Genomic DNA, 18,773 nt, shown 5'->3' with positions numbered 1-18,773 from the left:
CTCTCTGTATTGTTTCTCCAAATTCTTTGTATAGATTATGAAAGTCATTTGTGAAAGGAAACTCAGATAACTGACTTGGAACATAAAGTGAATGATATATATATACGTTTATATATATATATTTTTTTATGTAGTTGTGTATAACGGAAAATGTCATACTTCTATATAAAGCTAAAACAGACCATTAGTACATACCTAAACATTGATGAGATAGAATTTTCAATCAAATTTCATTCCTGCTTTTCCCTCAGAAAGTTAAAAGCGGGAGAGCTTTTAAGTGAAAACTATATAATGGTGCCAGCATCATAATGCAAAGATGCAAAGAATGCAAAGATGCAGAAGAAATGATAAGATGTGGGCGGGCCCTCTCACAGTAACGTCATAAACAACAAAAACTTTCCAACAGACTTCAGGTGGCTGTCAAGGCTTTTAGACCTCTGACTGATAAAGGCAGTTTCGTCAAAGGAGAGTTTCCTTTTTCACCTAAGCATCAGGAGACAGCACCACGGCGCCCGCTTGGAGCCACAACTGGCCCGTTTCACCCAGCGGACGGCGCCCTGGCTCTCCTGGCCACGCCCGCTCCTGTCGCTCGCGGCGAGGTCCCGCCCCTTCCGCTCCCACTTCCTCTACCCGCGCGCCTTTGCGCCGCCTTCTCAGGACCTGATTGGCTGAGGCGGCAACCGCTAACGGCTGAGGAGTTTAAACCCAAGCCTGGGCCGCGGGCGCCGAGCTCCGGGAGCAGGTGCTGGTCCCCGCCACGCTGAAAAAGCAGTAAGTCGGTGACCTGTCACATTGGGCGTGGCCGCCCTCTGTCTGGCGGGATGCGGGCCTCTCCCGGGCCGAACCTCCGGGCGCTGCCGCCCCAGGTCTCCGGTCCGCCGAGCCCCGCCGGCCCGCGGCCCCGCCCACTCTCCGCCTGCGGTGTTCCGGTCCGCGGCCGAGGGCTCGCCAGGGGAGTCCCTGGTTCGGGTCTAAGTCGCTGCTTTTTGTTGCTGAGATTTGAGCGCCCAGCTGGGGACTGGGGGAGGGGGCGAGCCGCCAGATAGAAGGTCAGCTCCTTGAAGGAAGGGAGCTCTGTCTTGTGACTGCTCTGCTTCATGCTTTTACCGCGATATCTAGCTCCTTGTGAGCGCTCAGTAAGTACCTGCGGAATGAACCTTAGAGACTGCCTTCCCACGTTCTTGAGGGAGCCCTCGCCTTTGGAGCGCTCATCCAGAAGGGAGGCTGGCTGAAGGCGAAGGGGTGATGGAAGCCTGGGAAGAACTTAGAACTTGAACTGGGTCTTGATGTACAAGTAGGGTTTCGTTAGGGAATAGGGACGATGCTTTTTCTAGATGAGGGATGCAATTCGGGAGGGTTGGATGTGGAACTATTTCTGATTTAGAGATAGCCGAGATGCTGGCCGGACAAGAGCTACGGAATACCAATAAATAGGCCTTATTAGTGTTGACTATGTGCCAGGGCCTGTACCAGGCACTATACATACATTGGCTCATTTAGTCCCTGCTACGCGATGCCCTTATTTTCTATCATTTTTTAAGTCTGGAAATTGAGACTTAGAGATGTTACGATCACATAGCTGTGAAATGTTGGAACTGGGACTCCTATACAGTCCCAACCACTGTTTATAATACCTCAATCTCTATATGGCAAGTCACACTGGAATGGTACTCCAAGGGCCTGGCTTTGGCTCATAAAGCCTTACTTGGTGAGGTTGTTAATGTGCAGGGTAACCGGGCAGTGTTAAGGAAGATTTTCTGACTTCTAACTTGAAGATTTGGGGGGTGATTGTTGGTGTCATTTATTAAGTAAGGGAACTAAGAACCAACATATTGGGGAGGGCAGTTCAGCTGGGATTTCCTAATTAGTGAAATGAGATTTGATCTTCCTGACAAGATTTTTTGGGAAATGGACTAGATTTCTATGGATCTTTTTCAGGTGTGTGAGATGCAACAGGTTGCATGGAGTTTCTGTGTGTGCCTGTGTTCTGTTATCTATAGAATAGATGGAGATCAAAGTTTCTTTTTGGCAAAGCTTTTAGAAGCATTGAACCTTAATCCTGGAAGGTTCCTAGTTTAACTTCTTCCCCATTGCAGAAATTTCTTCTAAAACCATCCTTCCGTTATTTGCTTGACATCTCACAACATCTGTTCAACACTTGAAAAGGAGGTTCATTCCAGTATTGGGCAGTTTTTACTACTTGAAATTTCTTTCATTTATCCTTAGGCATTTCTTCAACACATGTTTATTCAGTAGCTGCTATGTGCCAGGCACTCTTCTGGGCACTGAGGGTACAGCTGGAAACAAACTTGACAAAAATCCGTGCCCTCACGGAACTTAAATTTTAGTAGGAGAAGAAAGACAATAAATTAAATAAGGAAATTATGCAATTTTATCTTAGACATTGATAAGTCAATGTCAAAAAATAAAATAGCAAGTGAAATGATGTCAGGTGTGCAATTTTAAATAGTTTGGTCTGGGAAGGCCCACTAGGAAAGTGGCATTTGAGCAAAGACTTAAAGGCAGTGAGCAAAGCCAGTGGTTATTTGAAGGAAGAGTTGGTACAAAAGAAAAAAAGGAATACAGAGGTTCTGCAGTGGGAGCATCCCGAGGTGGAAAGGGTGGCTGGATCTTAGTGAGGAGAAGGAAGAGTAGTGAAGAGGTCAGAGAGGTACTGATAAGAACTGGGGAAGGAGAGAGTGTCAAATTGTGTAGTACCTTCTAGGCTGTTGTAAGGATTATGACTCTACTCTTGAGTGAGCTGGAAAACCACTGGAGGGTTTTTAACAGAGGAGTGACATGAATTTACTTAAGTTTTAAAAGGATCATTTTGGTTATTGGGTTGAGAATAGATACTAGGGGAGAAGATGGGAGCAGGGACACCATTTAGGTTGCTGTAGCAAATGACATACATGAGAGAGAATGGCACCTGGATCAGAGTGGTAGTGGTATAAATAGTGGTAAGTGATCCATATGGCTGTGTGGTGAAAGCTGGGCCAGCATGACTGATGATAGAGTGGATATGGGATGTGAGAGAAAGAGGCTTCTAACCTAAGCACTTGGAAGGATAGAGTTGCCATTAAGTGAGCTAAAGGGAGAATGTTTGGGTCGGGGGAGTTTAGAACCTGCTAAAATTGAGATGCATCTTAGAGGTCCAAGTTGGAGATGAGGAGTAGGCAATTGGATGAGTAAGTCTGGAGTTGATGGGGAGTATAAATTTACAAGTCATCAGCATTTAGGTTTAAAAGCCAGGACACTGGATGATAGCCCCCAAGGGAGTATATGTAGATAGAAAAGAGATGAGGCTAAAGGTCTGAGAACTGGGGCACTCTAATGTAAGAGGTTAGAGAGCTGAAGAATAACCAACAAAAGAGATTTCGAAGAAATGGTCAATGAGGCAGGACAGTAGGGTGTTTTGGGAGCCAACTGAAGATAGTATTTCAGAGAGAGAATGATCTGATATTAAATACTACTCAGAGATGAAATAAAACGAGAACTGGGCCTCGACTGCTGTATTTGATTTAGCAACATGGCAATTTGGTGACCTTAATGGTCAATTTCCATACAGTAGTGGTAAGAGCAAAAACTTGGTTGACTTTGCAAATGCTTATGTACAGACAAAATATATTATTTAAGTCATGATTGTTACTTTGTAGAATATATTTATCAGTTCTTTTTTCTTTTATTAATCAATACTATGGTTTCTTTCTTTCTTTTTTTTTTCCCACTTCAGTGATGGAGTACCCAGTGTTGGAAACTGGCTCACTTTTTACCTCAGGAGTCAAGAGACATGTGAAAGAAAAAAGAATTTCAAAGCCTGCTAAGTTGAATGTTTCTCTTGCTTCCAAAATCAAAACAAAAATAATAAGTAAGTGCTGTCAATTTTAAAGTATACTCACATTTTTAATTTCCCCTGGAGAATTAATATAGTATTTGGTACTTTATCAAGTATAGAATATGACTAAAATGACTGTTTTGTTAAATGAGGCATTTTTTCCCCATTCAATCCTTCATATCCACTTCAACTCCTATCAGTTGGGTGGTTATGATGATTTACTATCAGTCGTGACAGCTGAATTTTTTTTTTATTGAGTTCATAATAGTTAACATCAATGTGAGATTTCAGTTGCACATTATTTCTTGACTGTCACCACATAAGTGCTCCCCTTCACCCCCTGTGGCCCCCTGACCTCCTGTGCCCCCCCACCCCCTTCCCCTGGTGACAGCTGAATTTTCAGGAGTGAGGCTGGGGCCGCCTCCTCCTACACTGCAAAGAAAACACCAATGTGACATTTCTGGAGAAAGAGCTCAAAGAAGTGACAGGTTGTTGTTCTGGCATGCTGTAGCAATTGGATGATGGGTAAGAGAGGTGGTTGGCTCAGATAGGGTGCTGTAGTGGGTGATTTTATATGGCCAAAGCTCATCATGAGGGCACTGAGCACTTTGGAGATAGGATTTCATAGATTCTGGAACGAGGATGTCAGAAGGGCAAAAAAACGAGGTGGGAAAAACTCCCCAAGATAAATTTTCATTGCTTCTAAAAATTATCTCAAAGGTCATCTCCACCTTAGCAGGAGCCAGAGAAGTTTCCTGCTGATAGAGCACCTGTGAAGGGTAATTGTGTGTGCCTTGTGACATAGCCGAGCCTCCTGAGTATCTTTAAATCATAATGTTGCTCCTACCCGGGCCTCGAGGGCCGTACTAGGCCACCTCCTGTAGCAGCTGCTATTTCCTGTTCTCTTTGGCAGGACAACTGCACCCCCACTGTTATGAAGGAATATAGTGAGTTTGAGGAATGCAACAGGTAGTCCTAAACTGGTTCAAGTCTTTCCATTTCCCGTGTCACAGGTGGCTATCTGAAACTACTTTCTCTGTGCCAAAGATAAAGTGGTTTTTTTGGACCCTGTTTTTTAGATACCCAAACTTTCCATGAGTATTTAAAAAATATTATTACTTTTATAAACATATTTTACATACACTATACTTTTTTTCAGTGGAATATGGATTGAATAGTGGCATGTAAATCAAAATTAAGGAAATATAATTACACTAAGTGTACTGAGGGAACACACTGTATTTAAGGTGAGTTTCACCAAGGAATTCACAATAAAATTTCTTTGCTAACAACAGAAAAGCATTTCTGATTGAAATTATCTTTACATAGTGCTTGTGAGGAGAAGAGGTCAAATTTAGATTGCAGTAGATGCCTAAAAGTAAAAGGTAGGGTATTTGGAGTGAAGGTTGAAGATCCTGCAGGATTTAGCTGAGCTGTCCAATATCGTAGTAAGTATGCTCCCTTTCACTCAAGGTTTTGAAAAATGGACTTTGGGAGCATTAACTAATTTGTTCAATCCTGGAGCCACAGAAACTGGTTTTAAAATTTCTACAGATTGGCTGCCCTAATTCCTATGGGAGATCTCAGTTAGAGCTGCAGGATCCGCTTCTCCATTCTACCTCCTGGTCAAAGGTGCGGAGGAAGGTAGGGCAGCGTATCAAGATTTAGTCTTTGTGACTGATCTAATTACCCAGAATACCATGTCTCTGCTGGAGTCCTCTTATTCCCAGCTCTGTAGTCACAGACATTCTGCGTTCCTCACAACTCTTGTTTTTAATCTTCTATCTAGCTTTTATTTCTTCAGCTCCAAACTCTGGGTACATTTTTTTCAAAACTACATCTATATTGTCATTCTCTTCTTTTCCAACCTTTAGTTAAAAATTGTAAAGGGAAATACATTTTGCCTAAAATAATTTTATTAAGGAATCTGAAATTTTATTAAGGTGTAAGTTCAATATTAACTCTCTTAAAATCTTTTTACAGACAATTCTTCTATTTTCAAAATTTCTTTAAAGCACAACAACAGGGCGTTAGCTCAGGCTCTTAGTAGAGAGAAAGAGAATTCTCGAAGAATTACAACTGAAAAGATGCTATTGCAAAAAGAAGTGGAGAAACTGAATTTTGAGAACACATTCCTTCGCCTAAAGCTAAATAATTTGGTATGGAAACTGTATTGTGTTTGAATTCTGAATTATAACTAAAATCTTAACTATATTATTATAGAAGCTCTAAAAATGTATTTAAAATCTCTCATTGTTGTAAAAAATTGTTGGAAGAGTGTGCCATGTTAATGGACAGACTGTTACTGAGTAATAAAATTGGTGTCTTAAGTCTGCATTCTAGATATGTACTTGTGGCTCCACAAACCAGCACAATACCTTGATCAACATTTGATTGCTTATCATAAGCAAAGCTTGGTGCATTAGTACATTTTAAGGAGATGGGCATAGTTCTTCCAGTAGGTTGAAAGGAGGGATTTCCTAGAGTGTATTCTCCTTTATCCCAGCATTTCACTGGCTATAGCCAAATAGAATGAAGATTGTAGTCATTCCTTTTCCTTCCACCTTTCAACTCTCTCCACAGACAGGGCAGTAACAGCCAATGATTGGCTAGTCTGCAACTATAGATCTAATTCTCAAATGAGTGAAAATGAATTTAAAATGGAAAAATGATCTACTAGAGGGTTTAAATTCGTGGAGCTGACAAACTATGTTCACTTGCTGTATGATGTGTTATTATGAGAAGATAGAAAAATGCTTGTAGGAAAATTTATGATTGATCGTTCAGAAGCATTCAAAATGTGTGTGTGTGTATATGTACGTGTCTGTGTGGCTGTTTGGACTGTACAGTATAGTACCTTCTTAGCTCAATGTGGTCTTAATTTTTAGTTCAATGTGATCTCGATTATTTTCTAAGTCTTCTCAGCTGATGATATTCATAAAGATATGGTATAATAAACTCCATATCTTAATTGATTAAAAGGAGTCTTTCTGTATTTTATATATGCAGAATAAGAAGCTTATAGAAATAGAAGCACTCATGAACAATAACTTGATAACCGCAATTGAAATGAGCACGCTTTCTGAGGTAAGTAAAATTTGTGTGTAAGTGGTATAGTTTTTTAACATTAGTGAGGATATTTGAGATTAAATAGCATCAAAGTTAGAGATTCATATCTTATACTTTGTGCAAAGGAAAGACAATAATATCAATTTTAACTGGCGAACAGCACATTATCATTTAGTATAGTCCATTATTGAAATTATTATATAAAAATTAGATTTTGATTAAAAGTAACATTTGCTCAGTGGAATGTAATAACCCCTAGACAGACTAGAAAACATAAAAGATATTAGTAGAAAGGTAGTATTTCAAATTAGGAAAGAATTTGCTTTATTAAAAAAAGATAGACACAGAAAACTATTTGGAGAAAAACAGAGTCAGAGCCTACTTTATACCACTCTCTAAAATAAATGTAAAAAGGGAAATCGTATAAAATGAGGAGAAAATGTAAATGAAAAGGTAGGAGAGGCCTTTCTATACCTGGAAACAAAGATAGAAACCATAAAGGAAGGTCTTGGTGGATTTTCTCAGAAAAAAATTTTTTAGAAGGCTAAAAATCATAAAAATAAAAGGTAAATGACAGACTAGGAAAATTAAACATATGAGCAGAAAGAAAGGACTAAGTGTTAATGAATTTAACTCAAGCATCTAAAGAGGAAAATTAATTGTTGTGAAGGAATGGCTAATGAGAAGGCAAAATATACATAATAGATAAACTGAAGAAAGTTAGTGAAGTCGAAGTTTTACATCCATTTCTTGATAGATTCTGGAGACAGTTAGTGCTCCAGAGGGTGGCTTTGGAATGGGATTGCCTGTGTTTAGATCCCAGCTCTGCTACTTCCTGCTTCTATGACTTTGGCCTTGAACTCTGAACCTTAGTGTCCTTCTCTGCGTGGTATGGATAATGGTAGCCTATCTACAAAGAGTTATTGTAAGAGTTAAATGTGGCTAGCGTGTGTCCTGAAAGTAGGAAGAGTGTGATAAATGCTAGCTAGCATAGCTTTTATTGTATGTGTATTTTCCTCTGTTTTCTAAATTCTCTGCAAACCTCTGCTTTTAAAAACTTTTTAAGGTCATTTATAAGGCTCTTAACTGCAGTCTTTGTGGTAAGAAGATATGAACTCTTTCAACCTATGTGGTCAGTGTTTAGCTCCTTTGTCATAATTTTTATAAAAGCTAGCCAAAGAAGAGGTACTTTATGGTCTAACTTAATTGACATTTGGATGAAGAGAGGATTTGTGTAAATGTCCCTGTGGAATAGTGTTCAGGGGGTGTAGCTACTAGCATTATAATGTGAGACCTAGGATAACCGGTGAGCAGAGGTGTGCCTTGTGCCTTTGGCACCCTCTAAGGAGAAGAGACGCTTTTCACTGGAGGGGTGGGTGGGGGGAGTCGGGGAGGGCCTCTGTTTTGCCGATCATCTCACAGGGCAGAATTGAATTGCCCTGAGTAAATTAGTAAGACCAGAATCAGATACAGCATTGGGGAATGTAGAGTCCGTATAGGAATTGACTTGGAGAGTAAGAGGGAAAAGCTCATTGGCAAGATGTGGGAGGAGGGTCAGATCACTGATAGCTCGAGGAACTTTGGAGAACAGCTAGCCCTAAAAACTTGCTCAACGGTCTGTTGTGAGTTAGGTGATGTGAAGTTCCTTCCCTCTGTTGGTTCTTTAAAAAAATCTTTAGTAAAGTCAACATTGTTCCCAGATGTATTTTGTGTGGCTCTCTTTGGAGAACTCAAAGAGAGCTGAGATCAGCATCTGGATTTAGGAAAAGTGAAAAACAGCGGATGCAGAAGCTGGAGGATGAAGGCACATCATACAACTTTGGTGTCCACTTTCTTGGACTTATTATTTAACAGACTAACTTTTGCATATCAAGTTTCACAATTGCTTCTCTTTTTACTTGAGCGGGGAGGGTGGTGGATAATATGGACATGTAGTTCTAATACCAAAACAGTATAAAGACGTGTAGAATGACGTCTCACATAATTCTGTTCTGCCTCCAGCTACTTTCTTCTCTATTCTCCTCTCTTCTCCCCACGCCTCATGCAGGTTACTACTTTTGTTTGTTTCTTTATATAAAAACAAACAAACATGTAAATATTTTCTTAATTTTCTTTGTTACACGAAAGATAACATACTATACCAACTGCTCTATGGCTTACTTTTTTTATGTGACATATCTTGAAGGAAGAGCTCTCCATAGGATTACAGGGAATGCTTCCTCCTTCTTTCTTAGTGCTGCTGAGGATGGATCTAGAGTGGACTTCTAGCTCATTTAACTAGGCTCCTGTTGTTGGACACTTGGGTTGTCTTTTGCTGTTGGCTTGATGTTGGTGTAGATTGCCTTTTCCTCTTGTGTTATTAATTTTTTTCCTCCCTTCTGGATTATTCCCATCAGGATGCAAAAATGTTATCTCCCATCTTGAAAGAAAGAAAGAAAGAAAGAAAGAGAACAAAACTAAAACCTCTTACTCCACTTACACCCCTTGCCCCCAGCTATACTATCTCATTTTTCGTCTTAGCTTTACAGCGCAATTCTTTTTTTTTTTAAGATTTTTTATTTTTTCCTTTTTCTCCCCAAACCCCCCCAGTACATAGTTGTATATTCTTCGTTGTGGGTCTTTCTAGTTGTGGCATGTGGGACGCTGCCTCAGCGTGGTTCGATAAGCAGTAGCCATGTCCGCGCCCAGGATTTGAAACAACGAAACACGGGGCCACCTGCAGCGGAGCGTGTGAACTTAACCACTTGGCCACGGGGCCAGCCCCTAAAGCGCAATTCTTTGAGAGAACTGTTCAGTGTCTGCAGTTTCTCTTGAAATTGCACCAATTGGGTTTTTACCACCACTCTGTTAAAACCACTTTTCTGAAAATTGATCTCCACTGTTACCAGAACCTCTGGATATTTCTTGGTCCTTATGTTATCGCCACATGACTTTTAGGATACTACACTCTCCTGAGTTTCTTCGTACCTTTCTGACTGTTCTTTTTTGGTCTGTTTGCTGGTTCCTCTTTATTTTCCTGACTGCTAAATTTTGGGTACCCCAGGACTCAGTTCTTGGACCTCTCTCTTCTATCTACCCTAGTTCCCTAAATGATTTCATCCAGTCTTCTGGTTTTAATTGCTATTAAATACTGATGACTCCCCAGTTTGCATCTCCAGCCTGGCCATCTCTGAACTCCAGACAGTACATATCCAGCTACCTACTTGGCATTGCTATTTGGATGTCTAAGTGGCATCTTAAATTTCACATTTGCCACCAAACCAGTTCCTTTTGGGGTCTTCACCTCAGGTAATTACACTTCTATTTTGCTATCTTTTCCTCACACCCCATATCTGATCCTTTAGCAGATTCTTTTAGTGCTGCCTTAAAAATCAGTCTGGAATTCTATCACTTCTCACAGCCCTCGCTTTCACCACTCATCTGAGTCACCGTGACCTCTTCCCTGAATTATCGTAGTAGCATGCCAGCTGGGGCTGCTTGCTTCTGCCCTTGCCCCTCTCTGTTCTCTTCTCAGCATAGCAGCCAGAGTGATCCTGTTAAAATGTAGTTTCTGCTTAAAGCCCTCCAGTGGCTTCCCATCTCGTCCACTGCCCAGTATTGTCTGAAAACCGAAACTCTTGTTCTTTCTCTCCCCTCATCTACTACTCGCCTTCCTGCTCTTTAACATCTTCTGTACGCAGGCTTCCCCCTGCTCCCTCTAACACAGGCAAGCTGCCCTCCCAGGGCCTTGGACTTGTTCTTCCTTCACATGGCCAGTTCCCTGGCTTGCTTCAGAGCATCATTCAGAAGTCACTTTGGTGAAGCCTTCCCTGGCAACCTTGCATGAATCTGAATCCTTCCCCACTCCTGTCCCAGTGTTTCATGTTCTGCTTCCCTGCTTTAATTTTTCTCCTTAGCACTTAACACTATATAACATATAATTTTACTTGTTATGTGTTTGTCCCCCCAGAATATAAGCTTCTTGAGTACAGGATTTTTGTCTGTACCACAACAATGTCTAGAACATGGTAGAATGCAATAAATACTCTTAAAATGTTGTATAGTGTTTCCCCATTAAGAACGATGCTTGTGTGTATGTGCTTTTTTAAGGATGAGGTCCATATTTATCCTGTAATACTTGTGTTATTGAGCTTTTAAAATAAAAAATAGTGATAAATAATGTAAAAATACCTTTTTAGCACTTACGGTGATGATCATGTGGTCTCTCTTTTTAGGAGTATTAATATGACTTATTTTAGTAGCTTTGCTAATTTTGCATTTCTAAAATAAATGTCAGAAATGACCTATTATTCTTTTGATGTGCTACTGAATTCTTTTGGCTAGTATTTCGTTCGGGAATTTTTTACTGTTATTCATAAGTGAGGTTTCTTTGAGGTTTTCTTTTTGTATAGTCTTTAGGCATTGATAAAAATGTTGTATATATATTAAACTCATAAAAAGAATTTGGGTGTTTTCCTTTTCCTGTGCTCTGGAAAAATGATATAGTGTTAGAATTATTTTTTCTTTAAAGGTTTGGTAGAATTCTCTTGTGAAACCATCTGGATCTGGGTCTTTCTTGGTGGGAATGGTAGCTCTTTGTTAACTTTATTTCTTCTAGGTATGTTGTTTTGCTTAGGAAAATTTCTTTCTATCGTTTGTGGTCAGTTTTATTGAACTATATTTCCTTAGAAAATTATCCATCTTATCTGTGTTTTCAAACTGATTTGCATCGAGTTGGCCCAAGTAGTTTGTTATTTTTTTAATTTTGTCTGTGTTGTATATTCCTTCAGTTGACTAATTTTGTGTATTTGGGCTTTTCTCTGTTTTTTTTTTTCCCCCACTAGGTGGTTGTGGTTTTTCTATTTTTATTCTTTTAAAAGAATCATCTTTTGTATTTAATTTTGAGTTCTACTGTTTTGGTGTTTCAAACTTATTAGTTTTTGCTTTTTTCTTTAGTGAGAAGTCCTTTCTTCTGCTTTTCTGTGCTTTATTTTATTGTTACTTTTCTAACTTTGAGTCAGATGCTTATTTATTTTTTATTCTTTCTTTACTCTGTAGGTAAGGTGTCATTTCTCTCTTAGTGCTCTCAAGATTTTTGTCTTTGTCTTTAGTTTTGAGAAGTTTGGTTAGGATGTGTCTTGGCATAATTTCTTTGGGTTTATCCTTTTTGAAGTTCACTCAGCTTGAATATGCAGGTTGATTTCTTTTGCCAAGTTTGGAACATTCTCAGCCATTATTTCCCCACAACTTTTTTGGCCCCACCCCCCTTCTTGCCTTCTGGGACTCGGGTGACGTGAATGTTGTATCTTTTATCATAGTTCCACAAATCTCTGGCACTCTGTTTTTTCAGTCTCTTCTTTCTTGCTTAGGTGGGTACTTTATTGCTCTATCTTCAAGTTCACAGATTTTTTTTCCCTTTGTCCTCTCCATTTTGCTGTTGAGTTCAATGAGTTTTTAATTGATTTTGGTTATTGTATTTTTCAGTTCTAAGTTTCCATTTGGTTCTTCTTTACATCTTCTGTTTCTTTTCTGAGACTTTCTTTTTTTTCATGTGTTTTAAGCCTGTTAGTAATTGCTTTTTGAAGCATTTTTATGATAGTTGCTTTAAAATCCTTGTTAGATAATTCCAACATCTGTGTCATCTTGGTGTTGGTGGTCGTTGATTGTCTTTTCAAGTTGAAATTTAGGTTTTCCTAATTCTTGGTGTGATGAGTTACTTTTGATTAAATCTTAGACATTTTAGGTATTATATTATGAGACTCTGGATCTTATTTAAACCTTCTCTTTTAGCAGGCTTCCTATGACACCACGTGGTGATAAAGGGAAGTGCCACCTACTGCCAAGTGAAGGGTCAAAGTTTAAGTTCCCCACCCAGCCTCTGTTGACACCCTGGACACAGGGATGTCTCCTAACTGATGGGTGGGTTGGGAGTTCAGGCTGACACCACCGTGGCTGGGACAGCGAGTGACGCCTTGTTACTTTTATGGCTTCCAGGGACACCAGGGTGAAGGGGATAATGAAGGGGGAGGTTGTTACCATTGAAGAGTGGTGAAAATCCTGGCTCTCTACTAGACCTCTTCTCTCACCACCTTGGTGGAGAAGGAGAGGGGCTCCTTGTTGTTAGTGAGTGAGAATGGAGTCCAGAGTCTCCCTGTGCTCTCCCTGACATTGCTGGGTCAGTGCAGAGCTGCCCCAACTCTCCCTTTGGCCTTCGCTCAGTGTCCCTGGTTTGGAAGAGAATTGCCTTATTATAGCTTGGTGAGTGTGGAAGTTCAGGCTCTCTGTTTGGCTTTGCACCTTTGTCAAAAATTAGTTGACCAAATGTGTGTGGGTCTATATCTGGACTCTCTTCTATTTTATCAATCTATTTGTCTGTCTTTCTGCTACTACTGTACTATTTCAATTACCATAGCCCTCCAACTTTGTTCTTCCTTTTCAAAGTTGTTTTAGTTATTCTAGGTCCTTTGCATTTCCCTATGAATTTTGAAATCAGCCTGTCAATTTGGCCATACCCCTGTTTCTGTTACAGGTTAACACTGTAGTAGGAAAACATGGTTGCACGTTGCCCAGTTTTATGGTATTTATTTTCAAAGAGTGTCAGGTAATTTACAAAATATAGATAAGCAAAAATTTAAAAGATATATGAAAATCACCCAGACTTTGACTTTTAAAAGGTCATTTAAAAATAAGTGTTATGAAGTCCAATAATGTATTATATAATACGTATGTAGACATGAGTGTATTGCACATATATGTAGAGATACTGTATATGTGCGGGTATGCACGTGTGTATTCATTCCTATTAGTAGTGATTATTAGAAGTGGTATAATTAGTAGTAATTATCTTTAGATGGCATGATTAAGGATGAACTGTGTTTAACCTTATCATCACATTATTCTCATTCAACTATTGAAGGCTAATGAAAGAATTGTTCTGTTACTATTGGTATCCTTGGTACTTTAATAACAAACATGATATAAGGAGATGAGAATTTTGTTCCTTTTCATCTTCTTTGTTCTTTTCAAAAATAGTTCCATCAGAGTTCCTTTCTGCTGCCAGCTAGCAAGAAGAAACGGGTTAGTAAACAGTGCAAGTTGATGCATCTTCCATTTGCAAGGTAATTGCTTCAAAACTCAGTTAAATACTGACTTGCACACTTCTGCCTGAACTAGACTTTAAATGGTTTTTTTCAGTCTGCTTCCTTTAAACATAGAAAAACATTTACAAATAAATAATGAAATAAATTGTTAATATTGTACCGGTAAAAGAAATTGAACACATCCTCTAATAGAATTCAGTTTTATACTTTGAAATATTCTTCTGCTTTCCCATACACTCTAGAGAAGAAGGAGGCTCAGGTGGACCTTTAGCAACACGAGTTGGAATCACACTGCTTCAGAGCACTTAGATTTTTGTATAACACAATCAGTGTTTGTGTGTGTGATGCAATATTTGGGTTTCATCAGCCTGTAGTTCCCTACTGAGGAGGAATGAGATGGTCTGTGGTATTTGCCACAGCTCGTACCTCCAGGGCTCCAAGGACACTTCCCATCAATTCAACAGTCAAGTTCATCTGTAGGAGATGTAGTAGAACTCTTCGGTTCTTTTTTTCCTTTCTCCCGGGTCACATTGTTTTCTACTAGCCTCATTGTTTTCTACTAGGTAATTTTCCTTTCTTGTAATATGTTTTATCAAGTTTTGGTATTTGCATTATACTGGTCACAGCAGATGAATTGGTAAGTGCAGTTCTTTTTCCATTTTTTGGAAGTGTTTGTGTAAAATTGTTTTTTTCTTTAAATGCTTGGGAGAAGTTTATCTGGGCCTGTGGTTTTCTTGTGGAAATGTTTTTGATAACATCCCATGTTAATGGATGTAAAAGTATTCAGATTTTCTATTTCTTCTTGTGTCTAGTTTGTTGACTTTTGAAAAGAATTTGTGCATTTCATCTATAGTACCAAATTATTAGCTATAGTTGTTCATAGTATCTCTAATTATGTGTTTAATGTCTGCAGGATATATAATGATGTTCTCCTTTTCTTTCTCACTATTTCTCAATATTCTTTCTCAATATTCTTTCTATTTCTTTCTCAATACTTCTTGATTAATTTTGCTCTAAAAGTTTATCAGTTTTGTTCATCTTTGCAAAGATAGTCCTCTTTAGGGCTATGTTGATCTTTCTTTTTAGTATTTTTGTTTTCTATTACATTTATTCTTGTTATTTCTTTTCTTCCTGTTTTGCTTTTCCTTTTCAATTTAAAATTTTTTATTATTATTACCATTATTTGCTTCTTCAGATTGTGTAGATTACTGAGTTTCAGTCTTTCTTTTAAAAAATACAACTATTTTCCTGTAAGTACTGCTTCAGCTTCATCTCACAATTTTTGATAGTCTGTTCTGATATATTTTTTGGCCTATAGATCATTTACAAGTATATTATTAAATTTCCAAACAGCTGGTTATTTTTTCTAGTTACTTTTTGTTGTTGGTTTCTAGCTTAAGTCCATTGTAGTTACAGAACATTGTTAAAATGATTTTAGGTTTTTGAAATTTATTGAGACCTACTTGGTCTCATCTTGGTCTAATTTGGTAAGTATTTCGGGTTCACATGAAAAGAAAGTGTACTTTGTGGTTGTTGGATGCAGTATTCTATATGTGTCAGTTGTGTCAAGTTTGTTGATTGTATTGTTCAGATCTTCCGTAGCCTTCCTGGTTCTCTTGTCTGTTTATTCTATCAGCTATTGAGAGAAGTGCCTTAGTGTACCACTGTGATTATGGATTCATCTGGTTCTCCTTTTAGTTCTGTCAATTTTTGCTTTATATATTTTAAAGTTATTATTAGATGCATATAAATTTAAGATTGATTTCCTGATGAATTGATTATTTTATCAATGTGAAATATTTCTAGAAATGATTCCTACTTTAAAGTCTACTTATCTGATATACCATTTCTATGGTATGTCTTTTTCTATAACTTTGCTTTCAAACTCTCTGTTATATTTGAAATGCATATAGATTCATCTTTTTTAAAAAAATAAGTTCAGTGTAACATCATAGAATATTTAGTATGTTTATGTTTAATCTAGTTCCTGATATAGTTGGATTTATATCTGCCATCTGGTTATTTTCTATTTGAGCTACCTGTTTTATGTTCTTTTTTCTCTCCTTACTTGATTTCTTTCGAAATCAAATGTTTTTCGTTACAGTAGTCTCCCCCCTTATCTGCAGGGGATCCATTCCAAGACCCCCACTGGATGCCTGAAACTACGGATAGTACCAAACCCTTTTATACTGTATTTTTGGTATATGTACATACCTATGATAAAGTTTAGTTTATAGTTTAGGCACAATAAGAGATTAACAGCAATAACTAATAATAAAATAGAACAATTATAACAATATACTGTGATAAAAGTTATGTGAATGTGGTGTCTTTCTCTCTCAAAATATCTTATTGTACTGTACTCATCCTTCTTGTGATGACATGAGATGATCTAATGCCTGCGTGATGAAACGAAGTGAGGCAAATGACGTAGGTGTTGTGACATAGCGTTATTTTTGGACCTTGGTTGACTGCCGGTAACTGAAACTGTGGAAAGCGAAACTGAGGATAAGAGGAGACTACTGCATTTAATTTTTCTTAGCTATTAACTTATCTTCTGTTCCTTTATGATTGCCCTAGTGTAGCAATATTCATCCTTGATTTATTACACTATTATACAAAATATTACTTCACCACTTCTTCAGTAATGCTAGCACCTTGGCATAGTTCAATTCTGCATTCCTGTGTTCTGCCTTTCTATTATTATGTATTTTCATTCAGCATATGTTTTAGTCCCACAAACTCCTACTTTCATTGTTTTGTGTAGTAGTCAGTTTTCATTTATAATTACCTACATATATAACTTTTCTATTTTTTCATATTACTTCCTTCAATTTTTATTTTATGCTTGTTCATAATCTTATTTTTATTATTATTTCAGCTTTATTGAGGTAAAACTGACAAATAAGCTTCCTGCATTTTGATATTTCCTTCTGAGATAATTTTCTTTCTGCCTGAAGAAATTCTTTATTATTTCTTTTAGTGCAAGTACTGGCAATGCATTCACTCAGTTTTTGTTTTTCTGGAAACATATTTATTTCACCTTCATTTTTGAAGAGTATGTTTATAAAATTGAGGGTTTGGAATTATCTTTGAGTAATTTAAAAGGGTCATTTCATTGTCTTCTAGCTTCTATCTTTTCTTTTGAAAAGTTAGCACCATTTTTGCAAGTTGAAGTTCCTTTTTATTCTGCTTTGCTGAGAGTTTTTCTAATGAATTTGTATTTAATTTTGTGAAATGTTTTTTCCTGTATCTGTGGAGAAAATCATGTCTTTTCTCCTTTGTTCTTTTAATATGATGACTTCACTTGATTTTCTCATGTTAAACCAACTTTGCATTCCCAGAATAAATTCCACTCAGTCATGGTGTATTATTCTGTTTACATATTGATAGATTTGATTTGCTAATATTTTCTTAAAGATTTTTATACCTGTGTTCATAAGAGATTGATTTATAATTTTATTATTATTTCTTTGATAGGTTTTGATAAAGGTTATGCTGGCTTTGTAAAATGAGATGAAAAGCATTCCCTCTTCCTCCATTTTCTGAAAGAGTTTATAGAGTTGGTATTTCTTCTTTAAATGTGTGGGAGAATTCACAAGAGAAGTAATTTGGGCCTGGAGTTTTTAATTATTAATTTGATTTCTTAAATAGACATGGGGCTTTTCAGATTTTCTATTTCTTTTCAAGTCAATTTAGAAACTATTTGTCTTTCTGGAAAACCATTCATTTCATCTTGGCAGTCAAGTATATTGGTATAAAGTTGTTTATAACGTGCCCTTATTCTTTTAATGCCTGTGACATCTCTAGTGTGGTCCTTTCTTTCATTCCTGATATTAGTAATTTGTGTTTTCCATCTTTTTGCTCAAACTAGCTAGAGTTTCGTCAGTTTTATTGATCTCTTAAAAAGCTCAGCTTTCGGTTTCATTGATTTTTGTTATCAATTTTTCTTCCATTCATATGTCATTAGTGTTTGCTCCTCACTATTTCCTTTCTTCTACTTACTTTTTAAAAAATTAAGATATAATTCACAGATAAAATTTCTCATAACATGAAATTCGCCCTTTTAAAGTATACAATGCAGTGGTTTTAGTATGTTCACAAAGTTGTGCAACCTTTACCACTATCAAATTCCACTAGAATATTGCCATCACTCCAAAAAGAAAGCCTGTATCCATTAGCAGTCACTTCCCAGTCTCCTCTTCCCTAGCCCCTGGCAACCACTAATCTACTTTCTGTCTCTATGGAATTGCCTATTTTGGACATTTTATATGAGTGGAATCACACAATATGTGACCTTTTGTGTCTAGCTTCTTTGACTTAGCGTAACATTTTCAAGGTTCATTCATGTTAGCATCTATGGTACTTCATTCCTTTTTATGACTGAATAGTATTCTATTGTACAGATATACTACATTTTGTTTATCCATCATCAGTTAATGAACATTTGTGCTATTTCCACTTTTTGGCTTTTATGAGTCGTGGTGCTACTTACATTCGTGTAAGAGTTTTTGTATGGACATAGTTTTCAGTTCTTTTGGGTATGTACCTACAAGTAGAATTGCCGGGTCACGTGAAAACTCTACATTTAACTTTTGGAGGAACTGCCAAACTGTTTTCCAAAGCTGCTGCACTGTGTTACATTCCCACCAGCAAAATGTAGGGTTCTAGTTTCTCCATATCCTCACCAACACTTATTATCTGTCCTTCTGATTCTAGCCATCCTAGTGGGTATGAAGTTGTGTCTCATGGTTTTGATTTGGATTTCCCTTTAACTAATGATATTAAGC

General features: G+C 37.7%; 1 protein-coding gene across 6 annotated transcripts in view; it reads left to right on the top strand.

The window, feature by feature from the left end:
• Positions 1 to 697: 697 nt before the first annotated feature.
• Positions 698 to 18,773, top strand: part of LOC124233441 (shugoshin 2-like) — a 28,542-nt gene continuing 10,466 nt past the window's right edge. The window contains exons 1-5 of one of the 6 annotated variants that reach the window (XM_046650543.1): positions 698 to 771; positions 3,734 to 3,868; positions 5,819 to 5,994; positions 6,845 to 6,922; positions 13,916 to 14,001. In XM_046650543.1, coding sequence (XP_046506499.1) covers position 771; positions 3,734 to 3,868; positions 5,819 to 5,994; positions 6,845 to 6,922; positions 13,916 to 14,001 — 476 coding nt within the window. In that variant the 5' untranslated portion in view covers positions 698 to 770. Of the gene's footprint in view, positions 772 to 948; positions 1,137 to 3,733; positions 3,869 to 5,818; positions 5,995 to 6,844; positions 6,923 to 13,915; positions 14,002 to 14,487; positions 14,621 to 18,773 lie in introns of those variants that run through there. The other 5 variants (XM_046650542.1, XM_046650544.1, XM_046650545.1 and 2 more) reach the window with 5 other exon arrangements.

Source organism: Equus quagga, unplaced genomic scaffold (assembly GCF_021613505.1).
Source record: "Equus quagga isolate Etosha38 unplaced genomic scaffold, UCLA_HA_Equagga_1.0 203_RagTag, whole genome shotgun sequence".
Lineage (NCBI taxonomy): Eukaryota > Metazoa > Chordata > Mammalia > Perissodactyla > Equidae > Equus > Equus quagga.
This window is presented reverse-complemented; position numbering and strand designations above follow the sequence as displayed.